Consider the following 18,136-nt stretch of genomic DNA (forward strand, 5'->3'; position numbering starts at 1 on the left):
CAAAGATGGCGGAGGGGCGGCCTCCGGGCCCGGGCGGTGCGCGGGGGCCTCGCCTGTACCCCCTGGAGCCTTCCCACAAGACCGAGCCCGGGGCAGGACCACTTGGGGGTTCAGAAGCCGTGGGTCCCGGGGGGAGCCCGCCGCCCCTCCCCGAGCCCCCCCCCCGGAGCCCCTCCCCGACCCTCCCCGACACCCCCCTCTCCGACACCCCTCCCCGAGCCCTCCCCGACACCCCCCTCTCCGACACCCCCTCCCCGACACCCCCCTCTCCGACACCCCCTCCCCGACACCCCCTCCCCGACACCCCCCTCTCCGACACCCCCTCTCCGACACCCCCTCCCCGACACCCGCCTCTCCGACACCCCCTCCCCGACACCCCCCTCTCCGACACCCCCTCCCGACACCCCCTCCCCGACACCCCCCTCTCCGACACCCCTCCCGACACCCCCCTCTCCGACACCCCCTCCCCGACACCCCCCTCTCCGACACCCCCCTCTCCGACACCCCTCTCCGACACCCCTCTCCGACACCCCTCCCTGACACCCCCTCTCCGACACCCCCTCCCGACACCCCCTCTCCGACACCCCCTCCTCGAGCCCTCCCCGACACCCCCCTCTCCGACACCCCTCCCCGACACCCCCCTCTCCGACACCCCCCTCTCCGACACCCCCTCTCCGACACCCCCTCTCCGACACCCCCTCCCCGACACCCCCCTCTCCGACACCCCCTCCTCGAGCGCTCCCCGGCAGCCCCCTCCCCGCCGCCCCCTGCGCCGAGCCCTCCCTGGCATGCTCCCTTCTGAACTGAGGTTGGAGAGAAATCCAGAATAAATCTCTGGGCCCAAAGTTGGCTGATGAAGGGACCCAAGGATGTTTTCTTAGACCCAGAGGATGATTTTTTGGTTGTTGTTTTCGTTGTAAACGACTTTTCATTCTTTGGCAATGCTTAATATTTGCTGAAATTCACAACCAGGTACCCAACCCAGCTTGAAAAATGGCAAGATTGGGGGCACCTGGGTGGCTCAGCGGTGTAGCGTCTGCCTTCGTCTCAGGTCATGTTCCCGGGGTCCTGGGATCAAGTCCGCATCAGGCTCCCTGCTTCTGCTGCCTGTGTCTGCCTCTCTGTGTCTCATGAATAAATAAACCTTTAAAAAAGTTTCAGGTTCATTTTTTGTTATTTACTTATTTTTAAGGATCTTATTTATTCATGGGAGAGAGAGAGAGGCAGGCTCCCCATGGGGAGCCTGATATGGGACTCAGTCCCAAGACCCCAGGATCATGACCTAAACCAAAGGCAGATGCTGAACCACTGAGCCACCCAGGTGACCCCCAAATTTGCTTTTCTCATTAATACTACATGGAAGCCCCTTGGAGAACAGAATGGATTTAACTCATTCTTTTTTTATTTTTTTTAAGTTTATTTTTTGTTAGGTAATCTCTACTCCCAAAGTGGGACTCGAACTCAAGACCTGGAGATCAAGGGTTGCTTCCTACTGGCCATCTAGGTGCCCCACTCCTATTGAACAGCTACTGGTTCTCCGTAGAGAGAATACAGATTATTCGGCCATTTTCTTGTCAAACAGAACCAATATGGTTTGTTTCTGTTTCTCCCCTGCCTCCTTTCCTTTATCACTACAAATAATGAATATAGATGTCATGTTCCCCGAAAACTGGAAAGCAGGCCTCGGGTGGGAAGGGCTACAGCTGCTATTTGAATGCCTCCTCTTGGCCAATATAATCTCATTAAAGTGTGGCTCCTGGGCCTGGTTGGTTGCACTTTGGAATCTCAGGGAGCTTTTCACAAACAGGATTCCAGGGTCAGAACCTCCTTGGGTGGGGCCCAAGATCCCCACCCCACCCCCATGATCCTGACGCCACTGTCCACACGCTGACGTCGAGCCGCCGGGCCCTCTACCAGCTGTGGGAGGTAGGGGTGTTATTTTCATTTTGCCAGTGAACAAAAGACAAGTGACTTGTCCAAGGGTTCCAGACTTTGTGACAAAGCTAGGCGTGGGTACACAGCTCTCCTGACTCCCAGTCCTCACATACCAGAGGTATCAAGGGAACACCTTGTCCCCTGCTTTCCCAACTGCACCTTCGGGGAGGGGTTTTCACTTCCCCATATTGGGAAGCTGCACTATTAATATTTCAATGGCTTTCATGACTTGGGAAAAAACGTGGGTTTTAGAACTGGACAGACCTGGTTTAAATCCTTCCAGCCCCCCCGGAGTGGTAGCACCCCCACGGGTTTGCTGCGAGGATCACATGAGGGGACACAGGAAGTGACCCACGCGCTCACAGCACAAAGATCATTTAGCAAAAATCGCAAACCCCTGATCACTCTCATTTTGTAACAGGCGCTCAAGTGATAGGATGTTGGCCTTCTACCTGCATCTGCTGTGCTGCTCAAGACAGGTGACATAGATCTCACTGTATTCATGTTACAGGTGACAGAATGGAACCCAGACGGGTTAATAACGAATCTCAAAGGCAGAGCTACGAAGCGAGTGGCAGGGATGGGAACCCAGGGATCTCCCTGTCCCAAACATTCACTGTATCCACTAGATAACATTTGGTCCCCGAATCTGCTCGTCTCGGCCTAACGGGGCCACCGCATCCTCAGTAAAGCTGAGTCTTACATCAAAGGTCAACACAAAGATTCACACACCAGCTGCCTAAAGCTCACCCCCCACATTCTCAGAGCAGAGACCAACATCTGAAACTGGTCCCTTCTACCCGCACCGTCACCCCTTCTCCCCACCAGGCACTCAAGAAACGAACGGGCAAGAGTTAGCTCCCCAAGGCTAACAGAGCCCAGGAAAAACACTTCAAGTTTCTATCAGGCACTGTAGTTTATTATTTCACACAAAAGTTAGAGACCAAGGCCACAGTGTTGTTAAACACCTCCCATCCCACCCACCCACCCACCCCCAAAACTCACCCTAACTGTGCTATAAAAACAGAACAAACAAAATACCACAGTTCAGGTGGAGCCAGGAACAAAACGCAGCTCCAACAAAAACAAGACAAACACAAGACACATCTTTTTTGATATAAAAATCGCCATGGCCCACAGAGAAAGTGGTCATAGCATGTCAAGGAGACCACACACCCAGGGCATTTGGAGGTTCAAGACAGCCGCCACTTCTGGCCATGTCTTCTGGGCTCTACTGCAGGAACTGGGGGTGCTGAGGGGCCAGGCAGGACCCCTCATCCCACTTCAGAAGTTCATGTCATTGAACTGGATGTGCTTTTGGTTGGGGAAGATGCCACAGACTCTCCCTTTCCAAAGAGAGGGATGCAGGGTCAGGGCGGGGGTGGGGGGCACAGACAGCCCCCTGTGCCTAAAGTAAGGAAGCCAAGAGATAGTCCCTCTCCAGAAACAAGGTCCTCCATTGGACAGAGTTCACAGCCTAAGGAGCCAGTGCCCATGCATTCACATGACATAAAGTCCCACAGCCACCGTTGCCACCAAAAAGCTGAGTGTAAGGACCCATCGGAGGAGCGGTGCCTGGGACGGCAGGTTGAGCTGGGGCTTCCCTCTGGGAGTTTCCGCAGGAGTCGAGTCTGAAAGAGAAAGGAGGAGCATTGTCACCCACAGCTGGACAGAGGTGGCGGTATGGGATGTCACAGAAGGGCCTCAGCTGGCTCCTGTACAGTTCCTGCTCCATGCCAGGATTCTGTGACAGCGGACAGGGAGCCCTCTGGCCACTGCTCTGATCCCCTGAAAGACGGGGAGCTTCCTCCTCCTGCAGGCTTTTCCATTTCAGCCAGCCCACACTGTGGGAGCACATCCTCCAGGAGCACTCGGGACCCCGCTCTGAGAACTGCGGCATGAGGATAAGGACCCTTCCCCTACCAGGGAGCCAACCCGTCCCATCGGGACTGGCCTCATTCCCATGCTCCTGACGGAGGGCTCCGCATGGTCCTGCACAGGTGAGAAGGCCACAGGCAGGTGGGGCAGGGTGGTTCTAGGAGCAAAGGCCTCTGGTAACCTGCCTGGCAGGTGGCAGGGCTTCACCTCTCTGTTCACTCACTCCCCTCCACCCCCCAAAGCCACAATCCTACCCACACATGTGTCAGGCTCGGTGAGGGTACATTTCATGGAGCACTTTGGTCTTTCTAGAAGTTTTCCAGATGTTCTCTCTACCCATGTCCCTCTCTGGGGCACCTGAGGGAAGGTCTAGCATGCAGTAAGGGGTTCCGTCTTCCCCATGTCCCATGGCACAGTGGCAGCTAGAACTGCTCCCAGACACCCTGTCCCACATCGGGGCAGAGGGTGCTCTGCTTAGGAACCATGAAAGGGCCCCCAAAGGAGCCTACATTAAGAGGCTTTGCCCCTGGGTGCGTGGGGAGCTCAATCAGTTGAGCGTCCAACTCTTGCTCTCAGCTTAGATCAGGATCTCAGGGTCGTGAGTTCAAGTCCCGCGTTGGACTCCACACACCCACAAGAGGCCCTGCCCATGCCTTCCGAGGGTTCTTTATATGCATGTCTGTGCTTCTCACCAGTGAACCAGAACTTGCTGACCACCCTTAATTTTAGAGACGGGGAAGACAGGTGGGGAGAGCCACCCTTGGAAGGAGGGCCTCAGGCCCCCGGGCCAGTGCCCGACTGCTCATTTAAAACACCCAGAAGACAGGATAGCCAGGAGGTACTGGGGGCAGACAGCTGGGCCACAAGCCCCTCCCACGGAGCCCATCGGAGGGCGGGGGGCTCACCTTGTGCTCTGCTGCCAACCCGTTGTCGTAGCCCTGAGGCCTGTGAGGGGCTCTGGTCCTCAGTGTCCTTGCTCAGCAGCTCCTGCAGCTCCTCAAACAGCTAAGAGACAGAAGACACACAAGCTTGAGCTAGAAAGAGACGGTGCTAGGCCCCAGGCACAGGGGGGCTTCTAGGTTGTGCTAGGAAATATTTAGGACCTCACGAAATTTTAAGAAAACTCATGAGCAGTCCCATTGCCTTCCCTCAGCTTCGGAGTGAGAATGTGACAGGTGCGTTGGCCTCGCCTGCCTGCTCCCCCCAACATCCTTGCCCGGTAACCCGCTTCCTGCCTTGAGGGTCCACCGGGGCTCTTTGTGCCCTTCTCCCATGTCCCAGGGCTTGTGTCCCGCAGCCTGCTGCCTTCCCCCAGCTGCCCCCTGTGCCAGGCAGCCTCAGGAAGGGCGCTTCATGGGGTTCCCTGGCCAGGCTTTGCAGCTGCAGCTCCTGCAGGCTAACCAGAGCTCAGGCAGCAAGAGCCAGCCTTCCAGCGGGGTGCTGGCCTCCAAAGCCCCCGTTCCCCTGTTCTTTCAGAACCTCTCTGAAAGGCACAGATTTTCTCAGAGGCTTGACTGGGTTTTGTCTGCCACTGACTGCAAGGGCAGGAAGGTGCTCCAGAACAAGTGCTGGCTCCCAGGCTGGGAACAAGAAGCCAGGAGGGCAGGAGCCAGGACCCCAGTCCCTGCAGCACCTCGGGGAGGATCGGGGAGCTATGGGATTCTACAACATCGGGGTTAGAAGGAGCCTCACACCACCCCGAGCTCCACCCATTCATCCTTCAAAGCCACTATCCCCCTGGATTTAATGCAATGCTTCTAGAAAGTCACTTCCTGGGGCACCTGGGGCTTAGTGGTTGAGTGTCTGCCTTTGGCTCAGGTCATGATCCCAGGGTTCTGGGATCGAGTCCCACATCAGGCTCCCTGCATGGAGCCTGCTTCTCCCTCTGCCTGTGTCTCTGCCTCTCTCTCTCTGTGTCTCTCAGGAATAAATAAATTAAAAAAAAAAAAAAAAGAAAGAAAGTTGCATCCCACTTTCCTGGTCAAACAGTGACCCTGCAGTGCCAACCTGACCACACACAAACACACACACAACATCTGTGTTATCATAGAAGGCCATAGCTGTGCCCATCACATCCCAAGAGAATGCAGCTAACACGACAGGGCCGTGCCAGCTCCTGCCATCGGGACTCGACTGGTATAAAGTCACCCGACCCTCCCAACAGTGCTAAGAGGCAGGTACTATCATATCCCCGTTTTACAGACGGGGAACCTGAGGTAAGAGCACCCAGCTGTAAATGGGCCCACACTCCCCCACAACCCCAGCGCCTTCCCCACCGTGGAGGAGAACTACCCACCCACAGAGCAGCCTGAGGCTGGGGCAGGGGGACACAGCTGCCAGCCCCTCACCTGAATGTTCAGCAGGAAGGCAGTCTTGGCCTCTTCGATGACCCTCTGCCTGACCGCGGGCGTCATCTCCAGAGAGTTCATGCGGGAGCGGTACAGCTGCTTGAACTTCGTGGCGCTGGCAATGTTGGGGAAGGTGAAGAAGTCGACGCCCTCCCCGGAGCTGGGCAGGTCCAGGGCCTTCTGAGCAATCTTCTTGAGGACCTGGCCCCCCGACAGGTCACCGAGGTAGCGGGTGTAGGCGTGGGCCACCAGCAGCTCTGGCTCCCTGCGCCCCACCTCCTGGAGGCGCTGCACGTAGCGGCGGGTGGCCTGCGTGTAGGGGATGGCCTCGTGCCAGCGGGGGCCATACCAGAAGGCCATGTCCCTCTCCAGGGCGGCCTTGCGGTGCAGCTCTTCTGGGAAGTAGAGAGGGGCGTAGACCGGGTTCTCCCTGTTGTGCTCGATCTCCTCCTCCAGGGCCTCGTAGACGTGGTACAGGGAAGCCATAACCAGCTGAAACCGGGGTGAGCAGGTCAGGACCCGGTCCCGCCCCTTCACCTCCGCCCCGGTGGAACCCTCATGCCCTCCCCGAGCTGAGCTCCCACCTCCAGCTCGCCCCCTCCGATCCCACCTCCTGCTCATCCCCCCAATCCTCCCCCTGCTCACTGCCCCCCATCCCCACTGCACTGTAGACAGCCGGAGTGTCAAACTCCATCGTGCACCTGCTGAACCTAAAACCCTTTTATTCCACCTGCTGAACCTAAAACCCTAACTCAGGCCTCATAAAGATCCAGAGGAGCTGCTCTCCCCACTTTACAGAGAGGGAAAAACTAAAGCTTGGAGAGGGTACGACGCTGGGAGACCTCACAGCCAGCAAGCAGTGAAACTGGATTTGGGCCCAGGCATTGCTAGGAGCCAGCACAGCTCTGGGGCAAGGGGGCCTGAACGAAAGCGTTCACTGGAGCCTCACAGTGCCTCTGCACTTTGACCCCCGGATAACTATCCTTGGGTGGAGGCTCCTTTCCAGAGACCCACTGGGATCTCCACCACCCTGGGGGCTGGGCAGGGGAGGACGGCCCAGCACACCTTGGCTCGGGAACTCTAGTTTGAGTTTGAGGGAGGACAAAGTGTAGATGTTCTGGTTGAGGTTTCCCAGTTATTTCTGAGCCGCAAACGCTCCCAGCAGCCCCCTTTCTCAAATGGGCACAAAGCCAGGCAGCCTGATCCAAGACAGCCTGGGCTATTGAGGGTGCCGACCCACTTCTAACCTCGGCTCGGGCCATCCTGGGCTATGTGACCTCGGGTAAGCCGCTCGCCCTCTGTGGGTCTGGAGGTCTGAGTGACTGTCAAGTCAAGGCTTGGTCCCCTCCCCTGCCAGAGGGGATAATGATGTCCTAAGCGGGGCTGATGTGAGAGCTGCCCTCAAGCAGGGTGACAGGGACAAAGTAGTAGCCTCAGCCTGGGATTTAGCCCTCGGTTCCAAGGCTGTGGTGAAAAATGCCACCTCCATCGCATCACCTATGTGAGCACTGGGTTCTCTCATGCATCTGTGTCCACTTTGAACTCAGTGGCTTAGAGGCAAGATCCAAAGTCCCAGGGGCTGGGGATGGGACACTCCAGCAGTCACCTCCCTGGCTCCCACTGCCCCCAGACACAGCACTACAAATGGGCGTGGTATGTGCCATCCTTTTGAGAGAGGGAGGAGGAGGGCAGGGAGGGGGAGCCAGGACTAGACCCAGCGAGGTAGCCAAGGGCCCAGTCCCCTAGGATGGCAGGGCACGTGTCACTGAAGCATCTCTCTGGTGGGAAGTCAATGGGGGGAGTGCAGAGTGCAGAAGGGAGGGGTGTCAGGAGTAGGGGGATAGTGCTCCTACTCCAGCCCCCTCTGCTCACCCCGAACAAGCCTTTCCTCACACTGCTGTCTGAACACCCGACACCTGCCTGGCTTGAGTGCCTGCCTTCTGTTTGCATGAATTCCTCAGCCGTACTGGGAAATAGCAAGATCAATGCCTCGCACAGAGCAGGTGCTTAAGACTCTGCTCTTGAAGACACTTCACAGGTAAGATGCCCACAATCTCACTGTGAGGAAACACCTGTACTCGGGCTCGAACCTGTGCCACCCTCTGCCTTCAGAGGCACATGAGAATTAGGTCAGGAGCACAAGCTCTGTAAGAGCAGCCTTAGTTTGATTTCAGACTCTCCCACTTAGTAACTGGCTGTGTGACCTCTCGGTCACTACATCACCCCCTGAGCCTGCCCTTCCTCATTGGCCTTACCCAGAGCTGAGGCACAGATTAGAAATGAAGCATGTAAAATGCCCAGCACAGGACAGGTAGGTGCTCAGTTGATGGCTCTAGGGCCCCAGCCCCTCCTCAGCCCTCCATAGCAAGCTGTGAATTTGCTGTGTGACCTTGAGTAGGTCACCTCGCCTCTTTAAGCCTCAAAGTCATCTGCAAAAACGATTCCCCTGGACATGCCTATCTGGTCCCTCAGCACCCCTGGTCCCAGTCCCCACTTAAACCACTGGCCCGAGTGCCTCAGGCACACTGACACCCTTCATACACTCCACCAGGGCTGATCCCGCCAGGCCACATACCTTAAAGCCTTTTCGGGTCACCTGGCCCTTCTGAAAGTTCTTCATGAACTCGGCATTCTCCGCCTGGGTATGCACCTCCTTGGTGGCCTCCTTCAGGGCCTCTGACAGATCCTGGGGCATGCTGCAGAGAGGACGGAGGGAGGGTGAGCAAGGGTCGCTCTGAGCAGGGTTCATCCCAACACTGAGCTTCTGAGGGTGCCACCTGCCTATCAGCAGGCCTGGGAGAGATACCAGGCTTCTCTGCAGGAACAAGTCCAGCCTGCCATCTAATACACAGGCAACCTTCCCAACTGCCTTATGATGCTTCAAGTCATACAACCAAATGGGAAATCCTGGTACCAGATATTGTTTGGTGGTGATGGGGGGCGGGGCTGTTAGCAATGCCCAGGGAGAAGTAGCAGTGTGAACATTCATATTTTATGTCATAATTGCTGTTGATTGGCTTTAGACCCAAGATCTAATTCATTCATTCTGTTGACATTTCAGATACGAATCCCTTATAACGTTATGCCCATCCTAAAAGGGGTTGGGTTAAAAAAAAATCTGCAAAACTGTTTTACTCCAGGAAAAAGTCCGTCTCTGGGAATATTTCCGCCATATGTCCGTATCCACCTCCCACAGAATTGTCATTTCTCCCTTCTCTCCTGCACCCCTTCCAGAGACATCACCCCCAGTTCTGTTCATGCTCGCACCCCCGGGGGAAGGGAAGGAGCCAGGCAGACTGTGGTTTCAAATCCCAGCTTGGACACCTGCCGGGGGGTGGGGTGGGGGTGGGCCTTGGGCTTGCTGCCTCCCTGAACTGTGCAGTCCCCCTCTGTAGCGCGGGGGGCAGGACGGCACCGCGGCGGGCGGCTCAGGTGCGGGGCCGCTAGTAAGAGGAGGATGCGGCCGCCAGGGGGCTCCCCTGGAGAACCAGCCGCTGAACCCCGCCCGGCAGCCCCAGGGATCCCGGAGGAAGCAGGGAGCACCTCCAACGACGTTAAAAAGTCAAAAAAAAAGTTGGCTCCCATAGGGACACTTGCATCTGGGCACCCACCCTGTGCCAGGGAGCCAGACGGGTAAATCACCTTCATCGCTCTGAGGACCCCACCGGACCAGACCGAAACCCGGCCCCTCCGTAGTCCAAAGCCGAAGGAACCCGGCGATGGCGCTTCCCGGGGCGGCCCACCCGGGAGAGAGAGCCCGGACCCCGCGCCCCGCGCCCCGCGCCCCGCGCCCGGTGCCTGCCTGTCGGGCTGAGGGCGCTCCATCCGGCCGGCGCTGGGTGCTGCTGGCTGCGGCGCTGGGTGCTGCTGGGTGCTGCCGGCTGCGGCGCTGGGTGCTGCTGGCTGCGGTGCTGGGCGCTGCTGGGTGCTGCCGGGCGCTGCCGGGCGCTGCTGGGTGCTGCGGGTGCTGCGGGTGCCGCCGGGCGCTGCTGGGTGCTGCGGGTGCTGCGGGTGCTGCCGGGCGCTGCTGGGTGCTGCCGGCCGCGGCGCGGGCTCCGGGGTCTGCGGAGGCGCGGGGGACGTGCGGCGGTGGCCGCGGCTGCCGGGCCGCGCGGCCCATTTATCCCGGGGGCGGGTCACGTGGCGGCGGCCGGCAGCTGCTCCGCACCCTGGGCCGAGGTTGCGACACCCGCGCCGCGCCCGCCCCGGGCCAGCGGGGGTGGGGGGGACGGTCATATGACCCAAGGAAAACAAAGCAATTTAAAACAGGACGCTTAAAAAAATAAAACAACTTGTGGAAATCTGAGCGGCCGTGTGATTTCGGCCCTTCCAGAGGCTCCCAGGCCAGGATGGGCCCTGCGCGCCCCCCCTCCCCGCAGCCTCCCAAAGGGCCAGAAAGCTGGGAGCCCCGCCCTGCCTGCTGTCTCCCCCTCGGGTCTGGGCGCCGGTTCTGCTCCATGCCACCTCCTCAGGGGACCCCCGGCTGACAGCCTGCCTCCTTATGCTCGCTTAATATGGACATTTAGGACTTTTTTTTTTTTAGCACCTACTAAGTGTTAGAGACTGTGCTGTTTCTATGGTTCATCCCTACAACCACTCCGTGGGGGTAGATCACTACCATTTTACAGGCGGGGAAACTGAGGCAGGGTGTGATTAAAGTGGCGCTCCCAGGGTCACACATAGAGCAGGAAACTGGGCCCCAACCCGAGAGTGCGTCCAAGCCGGCCCTCCACCTCCAAGCTGTCTTAGCACTTGGTTCGCAACCTGAGAGCAAGGCCTCTTACACAAACCACTTCCCCGCTTGCAAGCCTGGTGTTCTTCCAAGCCTCGCCACCGCTGACTCAGCTCCTCACACAGCTGGCCCTCTCTGATCTACTGAATTAGGTCTGCAGGAGATCCAAGGCTTAGGACTGGGGGTGGGGGGCGCCGGTCACTGGGTGAGCCCCAGTGAGCAAGCTGGTGAGTCCTGAAGCCCAGTCCCACTGCCACAATTCTGGATTCTAAATTTAAAAACAAAAACACAAGCAAAAAACAAATTATAAAAACGTGACCTTGGCTCGGTACAGGGATGCTGTTTGAAAACAGAGGTGGCGAGTGTCCTGCCTGTGAAAACAACGCAGGGACAGGCTTCCAGATGGTCTGTCAAGCATGGATTCCCCGGGTGGGGGACCGTGGGAGCTGACTTCTGCCGTCCTTGCCATCCGTGCATGTCCAGGAGCCCCTGGTGCTTGGAGACAGTCTTCGAGCAGTGGGCAGGGGTGCATCTAATCCGAGGTCAGAGTTCTGGCCCAAGAAGAACCACCCTCTTTCCTGAGGGTCAGTTACCAAATCAATCCGGCCACCTGGAAGTTGCTGAGCCTTCTAGATAGAGGGCCTATGCCAAGGAGTTCGGTCCTCGGTATAACCTATAGAACCACCTCTGCTTCTGTGAACAATGGTTACAACACTAATAGCTAATATTCACCGAGCATTCACTGTGCACCAGCTACTATATAAGCCCTCACATGCATCAGCTCATTTAATCCTCACAATTACCCCATAAGGTTGGTATTATTACCTGTGTTTTACAAACGAGAACACCAAGGCAGAGAAGTCAAGACAAGGTTTTGAACCCAAGCAGTCTAGGACAAAGATTTCAAACTTCCAGGTGACCTCTCCCAGGGATGACAAGACTCACAAAGGTCAGAAGTAGAGCTGTAGCTACTAGAAGGTTTAAAAAAAGAGAGAGAGAGAGAGTTGCCAAGAACTTTCTAGAAATGAGAGCTATTAGAAACCAATGGCCTCATTAGAATGCAAATTTCCTGGACAGTTGGGACCTTGCCTTGTTCTACAAATGCCACAGCCTGGAACAATGCCTGGAAGGTAGAAGGCGATCCCTGCTGATTGATTGGAAAGAACGAATAGATAAGCTACAAGATCTCTTTCTGGCCAACGTGATAATATTGCCAGGCTGCCCCAAAAGGGCTGGATTCAAGCTACACACTGCAATCTTAGCCCAGTGTTACTGAGCACTTTCCATGGCCAGAGCCTTTACGTGCAGGATTTCAGTTAATACTGACATTGGCCCCTCCAGGTTACTGTCTGTTTCATTTCTATTGTGTCCACGTAGACACCCAGGCACAGAGACGTTAACAGTTTCCTCAAGTCACACAGCTAGTGACTGCAGAGCTGGGATCCAAATCCTGGTGCTTTGAAGCCAGAGCCCATGCTCCTGACCCCCTCGCCACCTGCCCTGCCACAGAAGGCTGCCTCCGTGCCCCAGGAATTTCGAGAATAAGTGTCAAGGTCTGAAAACTTCCCTTCAGCACATCCAGACCCTGTCAATTCAGGAACCCCAGGAAGTAATGCTTGTGTGATCTTATGTCTTCTTATTTAACATGATTTCTTCTTATTTATTATTTAACATAATAAATTTCTTCTTATTTAACAGAGGCCCCAAGTGGGGTTTGACTTGCCCAGGCTGTGCGCCCATAGGACACAGAACCTTCAGGGACCACGGGTTCCTGGCTCCCAGTCCAGGCTTGTTCTTCATCCCAACTGCTACCTGGGGAGCCCCAGATGTGGCCAGAACAGACCCCACATACAGACAACCCCAGGGCAGAGGAGGCCGGGGGCAAAGCTGATCTGGCTCTTTCCTCTGTCCCAGTGTTGAGCTTGTGGTCCTTCTGTGTGCTGACTCAGCTTTCTGACTTCCCCTTCCCTGTCCTCAAACAACTGGAATGATCCAAATGGTATTCTTTCTCCTCCTCCTCTTGTGGTAAGCTGAATAATGCACCCCACCACCACCAAGGATGTCTGCATCCTGATCCCCAGAAGTTTTGAATGTGTTACATGACATGGTAAAAAGGATTTTGCAGATGTGGTTAATTTAAGGATCTTGAGATGGGAGATTATCCTGGATTATCCTCATGGGCCTAATGTATTCACAAAGATCCTTCAAGGAGGGAGGCTGCAGGGTTGCAGATACCAAATATGGCATGACAAGAGAAATGGGACCCCCGACTGGAAGCCACTGGTGTTAAAGAGGGAGTCAGGGGCCACAAGCCAGGAGAGCAGGTGGCCTCTAGAAGCTGGAAAAGGCGAGAAAGTGGATGCACCCCTGGAACTCCTGATAGAAGTGCAGCCCTGGGGGATCCCTGGGTGGCTCAGCAGTTAGCGCCTGCCTTTGGCCCAGGGAGTGATCCTGGAGCCCCGGGATGGAGTCCCACATCGGGTTCCCAGCATGGAGCCTGCTTCTCCCTCTGCCTGTGTCTCTGCCTCTCTCTCTCTCTATGTCTATCATAAATAAATAAATAAATAAATAAATAAATAAATAAATAAATAAATAAATAAATATTAAAAAAAAAAAGTGCAGCCCTGCTGACCCTTTTAGAACTTCCAACCTCCAGATACCTGGAGAATAAACATGTGTCGTTTTAAAGCAGCAGGAGGGCAGCCCCGGTGGCTCAGGGTGTGATCCTGGAGTCCCAGGATCGAGTCGCATGTCTGGCTTCCTGCATGGGGCCTGCTTCTCCCTCTGCCTGTGTGTCTCTCTGTGTCTCTCATGAGTAAATAAATAAAATCTTAAAAAAAAATAAAATAAAGCAGCAGAACAGGAGTATGGCCCCCTCAAAGCCTGTCTTCCTCATCTCGGGAGGGAGCCTCAGCTGCAGGAAGCAAGAGACAGATGGATAGACCTGGAAGTTCTCCCTCAACAGCTCCCTTCTGTTGTCTCCCAGCATGATGCTCAGAATTCTTGATGGTTCTACCTTCAGAGGTTCCAGGCTGCTTCTCTTCCTGTCCTGTCCCAGCCCTGGATTTTGGGGATGGGCAGCCTTCTGTCCTGAACAACTTCCCATGAGTCCCCAGCCTGTGAGTCGACCCTCACCTGACGCAGATTGAACACTGGCATCACGGAGTCCTCCTGGCTCTCCTTGTTCACTGCTCTTCTGCCTCCAGGCAGGGAAAGTTCTCAACTTTAGGGCTCCTGTGATGAGATTGGGCCCACCCAGAGAATCCAGCAGGATCTCCCTACTTTGAAGTCTGTAACCTTCACAACTTATGCAAAGGGCGTTGAGCGTCTTGAACCAGTAACATAAGGTAGCCCCAAGTTCCAGGTATTAGGGCATGGGCAACCCGGGGCGGGGGGGGGGGGGGGGGGGCTCAGGGCTGTGATTCGCCCACCGCAGAGAAACTCCCACTTCCATTTGGTGAGGGTGAAATGAGACCATGCTTGGAAGAATGCTGGCTTCCCAGCGGACCTCAGGATTTTTTGCAGTTTCCACCCACATTTGTCTTCTGTACCCCCTGCCCCCATTCCGAATCATTTTCTCTTGGTCCCAGACTTCTTCCATTAGGATCCTGAGCACACAGGCTCTGACAAGGTGGGCTTCAGCCCCTTCAGCTTTGTATCTCTAGCACTCATACAAAACGGGCCCATCTAGGGGCATCTGGGTGGCTCAGTGGTTGCGCATCTGCCTTTGGCTCAGGTCCCAGCGTCCTGGGATCGAGCCCCACATCAGGCTCCCTGCTCAGCGGGGAGCCTGCTTCTCCCTCTCCTTCTGCTCCTCCCCACCGTTCATCCTCTCTCACTCTCAAAATAAATACATAAAATCTTTTTTTAAAAATGCCAGAAGATTGGGAAGTGGGATGTCAGGGAGGAGAGGCGACCCTGAGAACGTTGTCAGTTGGGCCGAGTGGGAACTTGGAATTGCCACTTGGGTCTTGGCGGAACCACCTTTGAGATGTCTGGGACCATGCTTTGCAAACAATGTGCAGGGACTAGAGATAAACTGGAGGCTTCTGCTTTTTCTGGAAGCTTCACTTCCTCCAGCCGGCTATGAAACTGCCCTTTCACCAAGATCGCCCAGAGGAGGCGGAGATTTGGCCGGTGACTCAGCAAAATCCAGGTCCCCTTTGTCTCCGCGAGCCCCCTCCCAACCGTGACTCAGCAGAAGCGCAGCTGCTCCAGGGAATGTGGAAATCTCTACTCAGCACTCGGCAGGCACCGCCCGCCACTCGCCAGGAAAGCAGAAGTGGTTTGGGACAGAGGGCGGTCGGGCTGTCTGAAAAACCAAGGCTCTAATGGTGAAAAACAGAGGTGAAGCCTCAGCAGATGGGGAGTGGGGAGGAAGACACAGGGAGACTGGCCTGGGCTGGATGGTGTTCAAGGAGAAGCAGGAGACCCGCCTGCATATCCTCAGGCAGGGGCATCCCAAGTTAACAAGGGGACACGGGGTGTCCTGACGGCCCCCTAACCCATGAAAACCCAAGAGGCCATGCCCTTGACCCTTGACCCAGCAGAGGGGGGTGGGGAGAGTGGTGCAGAGAGAGAGCCCAGTGGTGAGGTATAGCCTTTCTCAGCAAGGCAGACCAGCCCAAGCCATAAAAACATCCTCGGACAAGACTGCACAACACAGACATTTTCTGGGTTTCAATGGCCCCCATAGGCAAGGCTGAAACCTCATGACACACTGGGAGGGGATACCACATGTGTCACAGACAAAAGATGACAACACGTTCCTAATATTTAAGAAAGACGGGACTGGCCCCAAATGGAGTCACTTGTGCTAAGCCCTGCGTCAGCAAATCAAGGCTAACGTGACCTAATTCCAGTTTCTGCCTCTTCCAGGAATGCTACCTGCGCCCAGTCTGGAGTCCCCTGGTGGGACTTGTGAGATGGCCAGTGTGGTAAATAGACCCTCGTCACCCTAGTCCATAAAGGAAGGTGACCTTGCCAGAAACAATCTGCCCTTTGTTTCACTGCCCCTCCCCGCCCCCGTTCTGCTTATAAAAACCCTTCAGAGCTCCTCTCTGCTGGATGGGAGAATGGTGCCCGATTCCCAAATCACTGAATAAAGCCAATTTGATCTTGAAATGTACTCAGTTGAATTTTATTTTTTAACAGTAATAAAAGAGCTCCCCAAAGCAGTAGGACAAATAGTCACTAGGAAATGTTAACATTTAATTCAGGGTGCTTATCATCAGCCTCCTGAGAAGGCTGGGGAGCCAAGGAGGGTAAGAGAAGCCTGCCAACTTGCCAGTGGAACACCTTTCCCCTCCTTATCGCCTTCACTCCTCCAGCCCCGGATTCTGCAGATAAGGCAACAGTGGTCACCACATCACCCCTCTCTTGTCAACACCCTTTACTAGCTCCCACCGCCCTTGGGGTAACATGCAAGCTCCTCCACCTGGCACACCTGGCCCTCCGCCCTTGGCCCTGGCCACTTGTCCAGCAGGAGGGCCTCACCTGCTACCCTCACATCATGCATGCCACTCTCAGCAACGCTTACCTACTCCCAACTATCCAGGCACACATCCTTCTGGCCCCTTGATCGGGCTGGTCCCTCCTGCCTAGAACACACATCCCCCCTCTCTTTGCTCCTGTGCCAAGCTATTCATTTTCCAAGACTCGCCTAGAAACAGATAATAGGCCTCAATGAAGGAGTGAAACGTATAAAAATACAGAATAAATCATAAAGGAAAATCTCAGTGACCTTAGATTTGGTGGATTTCTCAAATAAAACACAAAAAGCACAAAACAGAAAAGAAAAAGATGGTAATCAGTGGGACTTCATAAAAAAATGAGCTTTTGCTCCTCAGATGACACTGTTATTAAACCTAAGAGGTGAGCTAGAAACTAGGAGAAACTATTGGCAAACATATATCCAACAAAGGACCTGTCTCTAGAATACATAAAGAACTTGTACGATTCAATATTAAGAAAGCAAATAAGGGGGGCGGCTGAGTGGCTCAGTCGGTTAAGCATCTGCCTTCGGTTCAGGTCCTGATCTCAGGGTTCTGGGATCCAGCCCGATGTCTGGCTCCTTGCTCAGTGGAGAGGCTGCTTCTCCCTCTCCCTCTGCCTGGGGCTCCCCCTGCTTGTGCTGTCTATCAAATGAATAAATAAAATCTTTTTTTTAAGGCATATAATTTTTTATTTTTTATTTATTTATTTTTAAAGATTTTATTTATTTATTCATGAGAAACAGAGAGAGAGAGAGAGAGAGAGGCACAGATACAGGCAGAGGGCGAAAGCAGGCTCCATGAGGGAGCCTGACAGGGGACTCGATCCCAGGTCTCCTGGATCACGCCCTGGGCTGAAGGTGGTGCTAAGCCGCTGAGCCCCCCGGGCTGCCCAGCAAATAATTTTTTAAATGGATAAAAAATGTGAACAGTTCATCAAAAGAGATACATGGATGCCAACTAAGTGTGTGGAAAAATTTCAAGTTTACCTGTCATCATGGAAATTTAAATTAGAACCACAATGAAGAGAATCACTACACACCTATTTGAATAGCTAAATATAAAAAGACTCACTACCTCCACTGCTATGAATGTAAAGCAAACAGAACCTTCACTTTCTGCTGGGGGGGGAGGTAAGAACCTTAAAATGATACTGTAGGGGGTCAGAATATGCCACCCAGAAATATGCCTCTTTGCATAAGGGTTATTTTGAGCTAAAGACAACGGAGAAACAGCAAATGCCAAAAAAAGCTTTTTGCCTTCTGCCTTATTTGCCTAAAAGCAGGCTTAGACTCATAATCACCTAAGATAAATCCAGACTTTTAACAATTCAGAGATGGCACCCAGAGGAATCATCACAATAAGCCTTACTGTATCAACCCTTATCTTCCCTAAATTTCCCCCAAGTATTCATCTGCACCTGCTGCTTGCTGCCCCGAAAAACCTCAACCCCTTTTCCTTTGCCTTCTGTACAAATGTACTATAAGGTTGACCCTGAACCACACGGTTGGAACTGTGAAAGTCCACTTATATAGGGATTTTTTTCCCTGATAAATACAGTACTATAAATGTATGTTCTCTTCCTTATGATTTTTCCCATATTTTCAAAAGATGGGCACTGAGGGGGGCACTTGGCAGGATGAGCACTGGGTGATATGCTATATGTTAGCAAATCAAACTCCAATAAAAGAAAAATTTTAAGATTTTTTTAAAATTATTTATTCATGAGAGGCACAGAAAAGTAGAGACCC

At 54.5% G+C, this 18,136-nt stretch overlaps 2 protein-coding genes across 2 annotated transcripts; one reads left to right on the plus strand and one right to left on the minus strand.

The window, feature by feature from the left end:
- The first annotated feature begins 5 nt into the window (after positions 1 to 5).
- Positions 6 to 830, plus strand: LOC129512157 (uncharacterized). The gene has a single exon (XM_055329429.1). The coding sequence runs from the start codon at positions 6 to 8 to the stop codon at positions 828 to 830; it is 825 nt and encodes a 274-aa protein (XP_055185404.1).
- Positions 831 to 2,934: 2,104 nt separating this feature from the next.
- On the minus strand, positions 2,935 to 10,262 carry HMOX1 (heme oxygenase 1). Its single transcript, XM_055329384.1, has 5 exons — positions 9,964 to 10,262; positions 8,737 to 8,857; positions 6,162 to 6,653; positions 4,719 to 4,818; positions 2,935 to 3,566 (listed from the first exon to the last, which is right to left on the minus strand). Exons 1-5 carry the CDS (start codon positions 9,984 to 9,986, stop codon positions 3,436 to 3,438), a joined length of 867 nt encoding a protein of 288 aa, XP_055185359.1. The 5' UTR covers positions 9,987 to 10,262; the 3' UTR covers positions 2,935 to 3,435.
- Positions 10,263 to 18,136: the final 7,874 nt, after the last annotated feature.

This window comes from Nyctereutes procyonoides, unplaced genomic scaffold, assembly GCF_905146905.1.
Source record: "Nyctereutes procyonoides isolate TBG_1078 unplaced genomic scaffold, NYPRO_anot_genome, whole genome shotgun sequence".
Classification (NCBI taxonomy): domain Eukaryota; kingdom Metazoa; phylum Chordata; class Mammalia; order Carnivora; family Canidae; genus Nyctereutes; species Nyctereutes procyonoides.

Coding starts and splice junctions, on each gene's coding strand:
- LOC129512157 (XM_055329429.1), top strand. CDS start 6: ATGGCGGAGGGGCGGCCTCCGGGCCCGGGCGGTGCGCGGGGGCCTCGC.
- HMOX1 (XM_055329384.1), bottom strand. CDS start 9,986: ATGGAGCGCCCTCAGCCCGACAG. Junction 4,819..6,161: donor CCTTCCTGCTGAACATTCAG/GTGAGGGGCTGG, acceptor TCTGTCTCTTAG/CTGTTTGAGGAGCTGCAGGA. Junction 3,567..4,718: donor GGTTGGCAGCAGAGCACAAG/GTGAGCCCCCCG, acceptor TTTCTCTTTCAG/ACTCGACTCCTGCGGAAACT.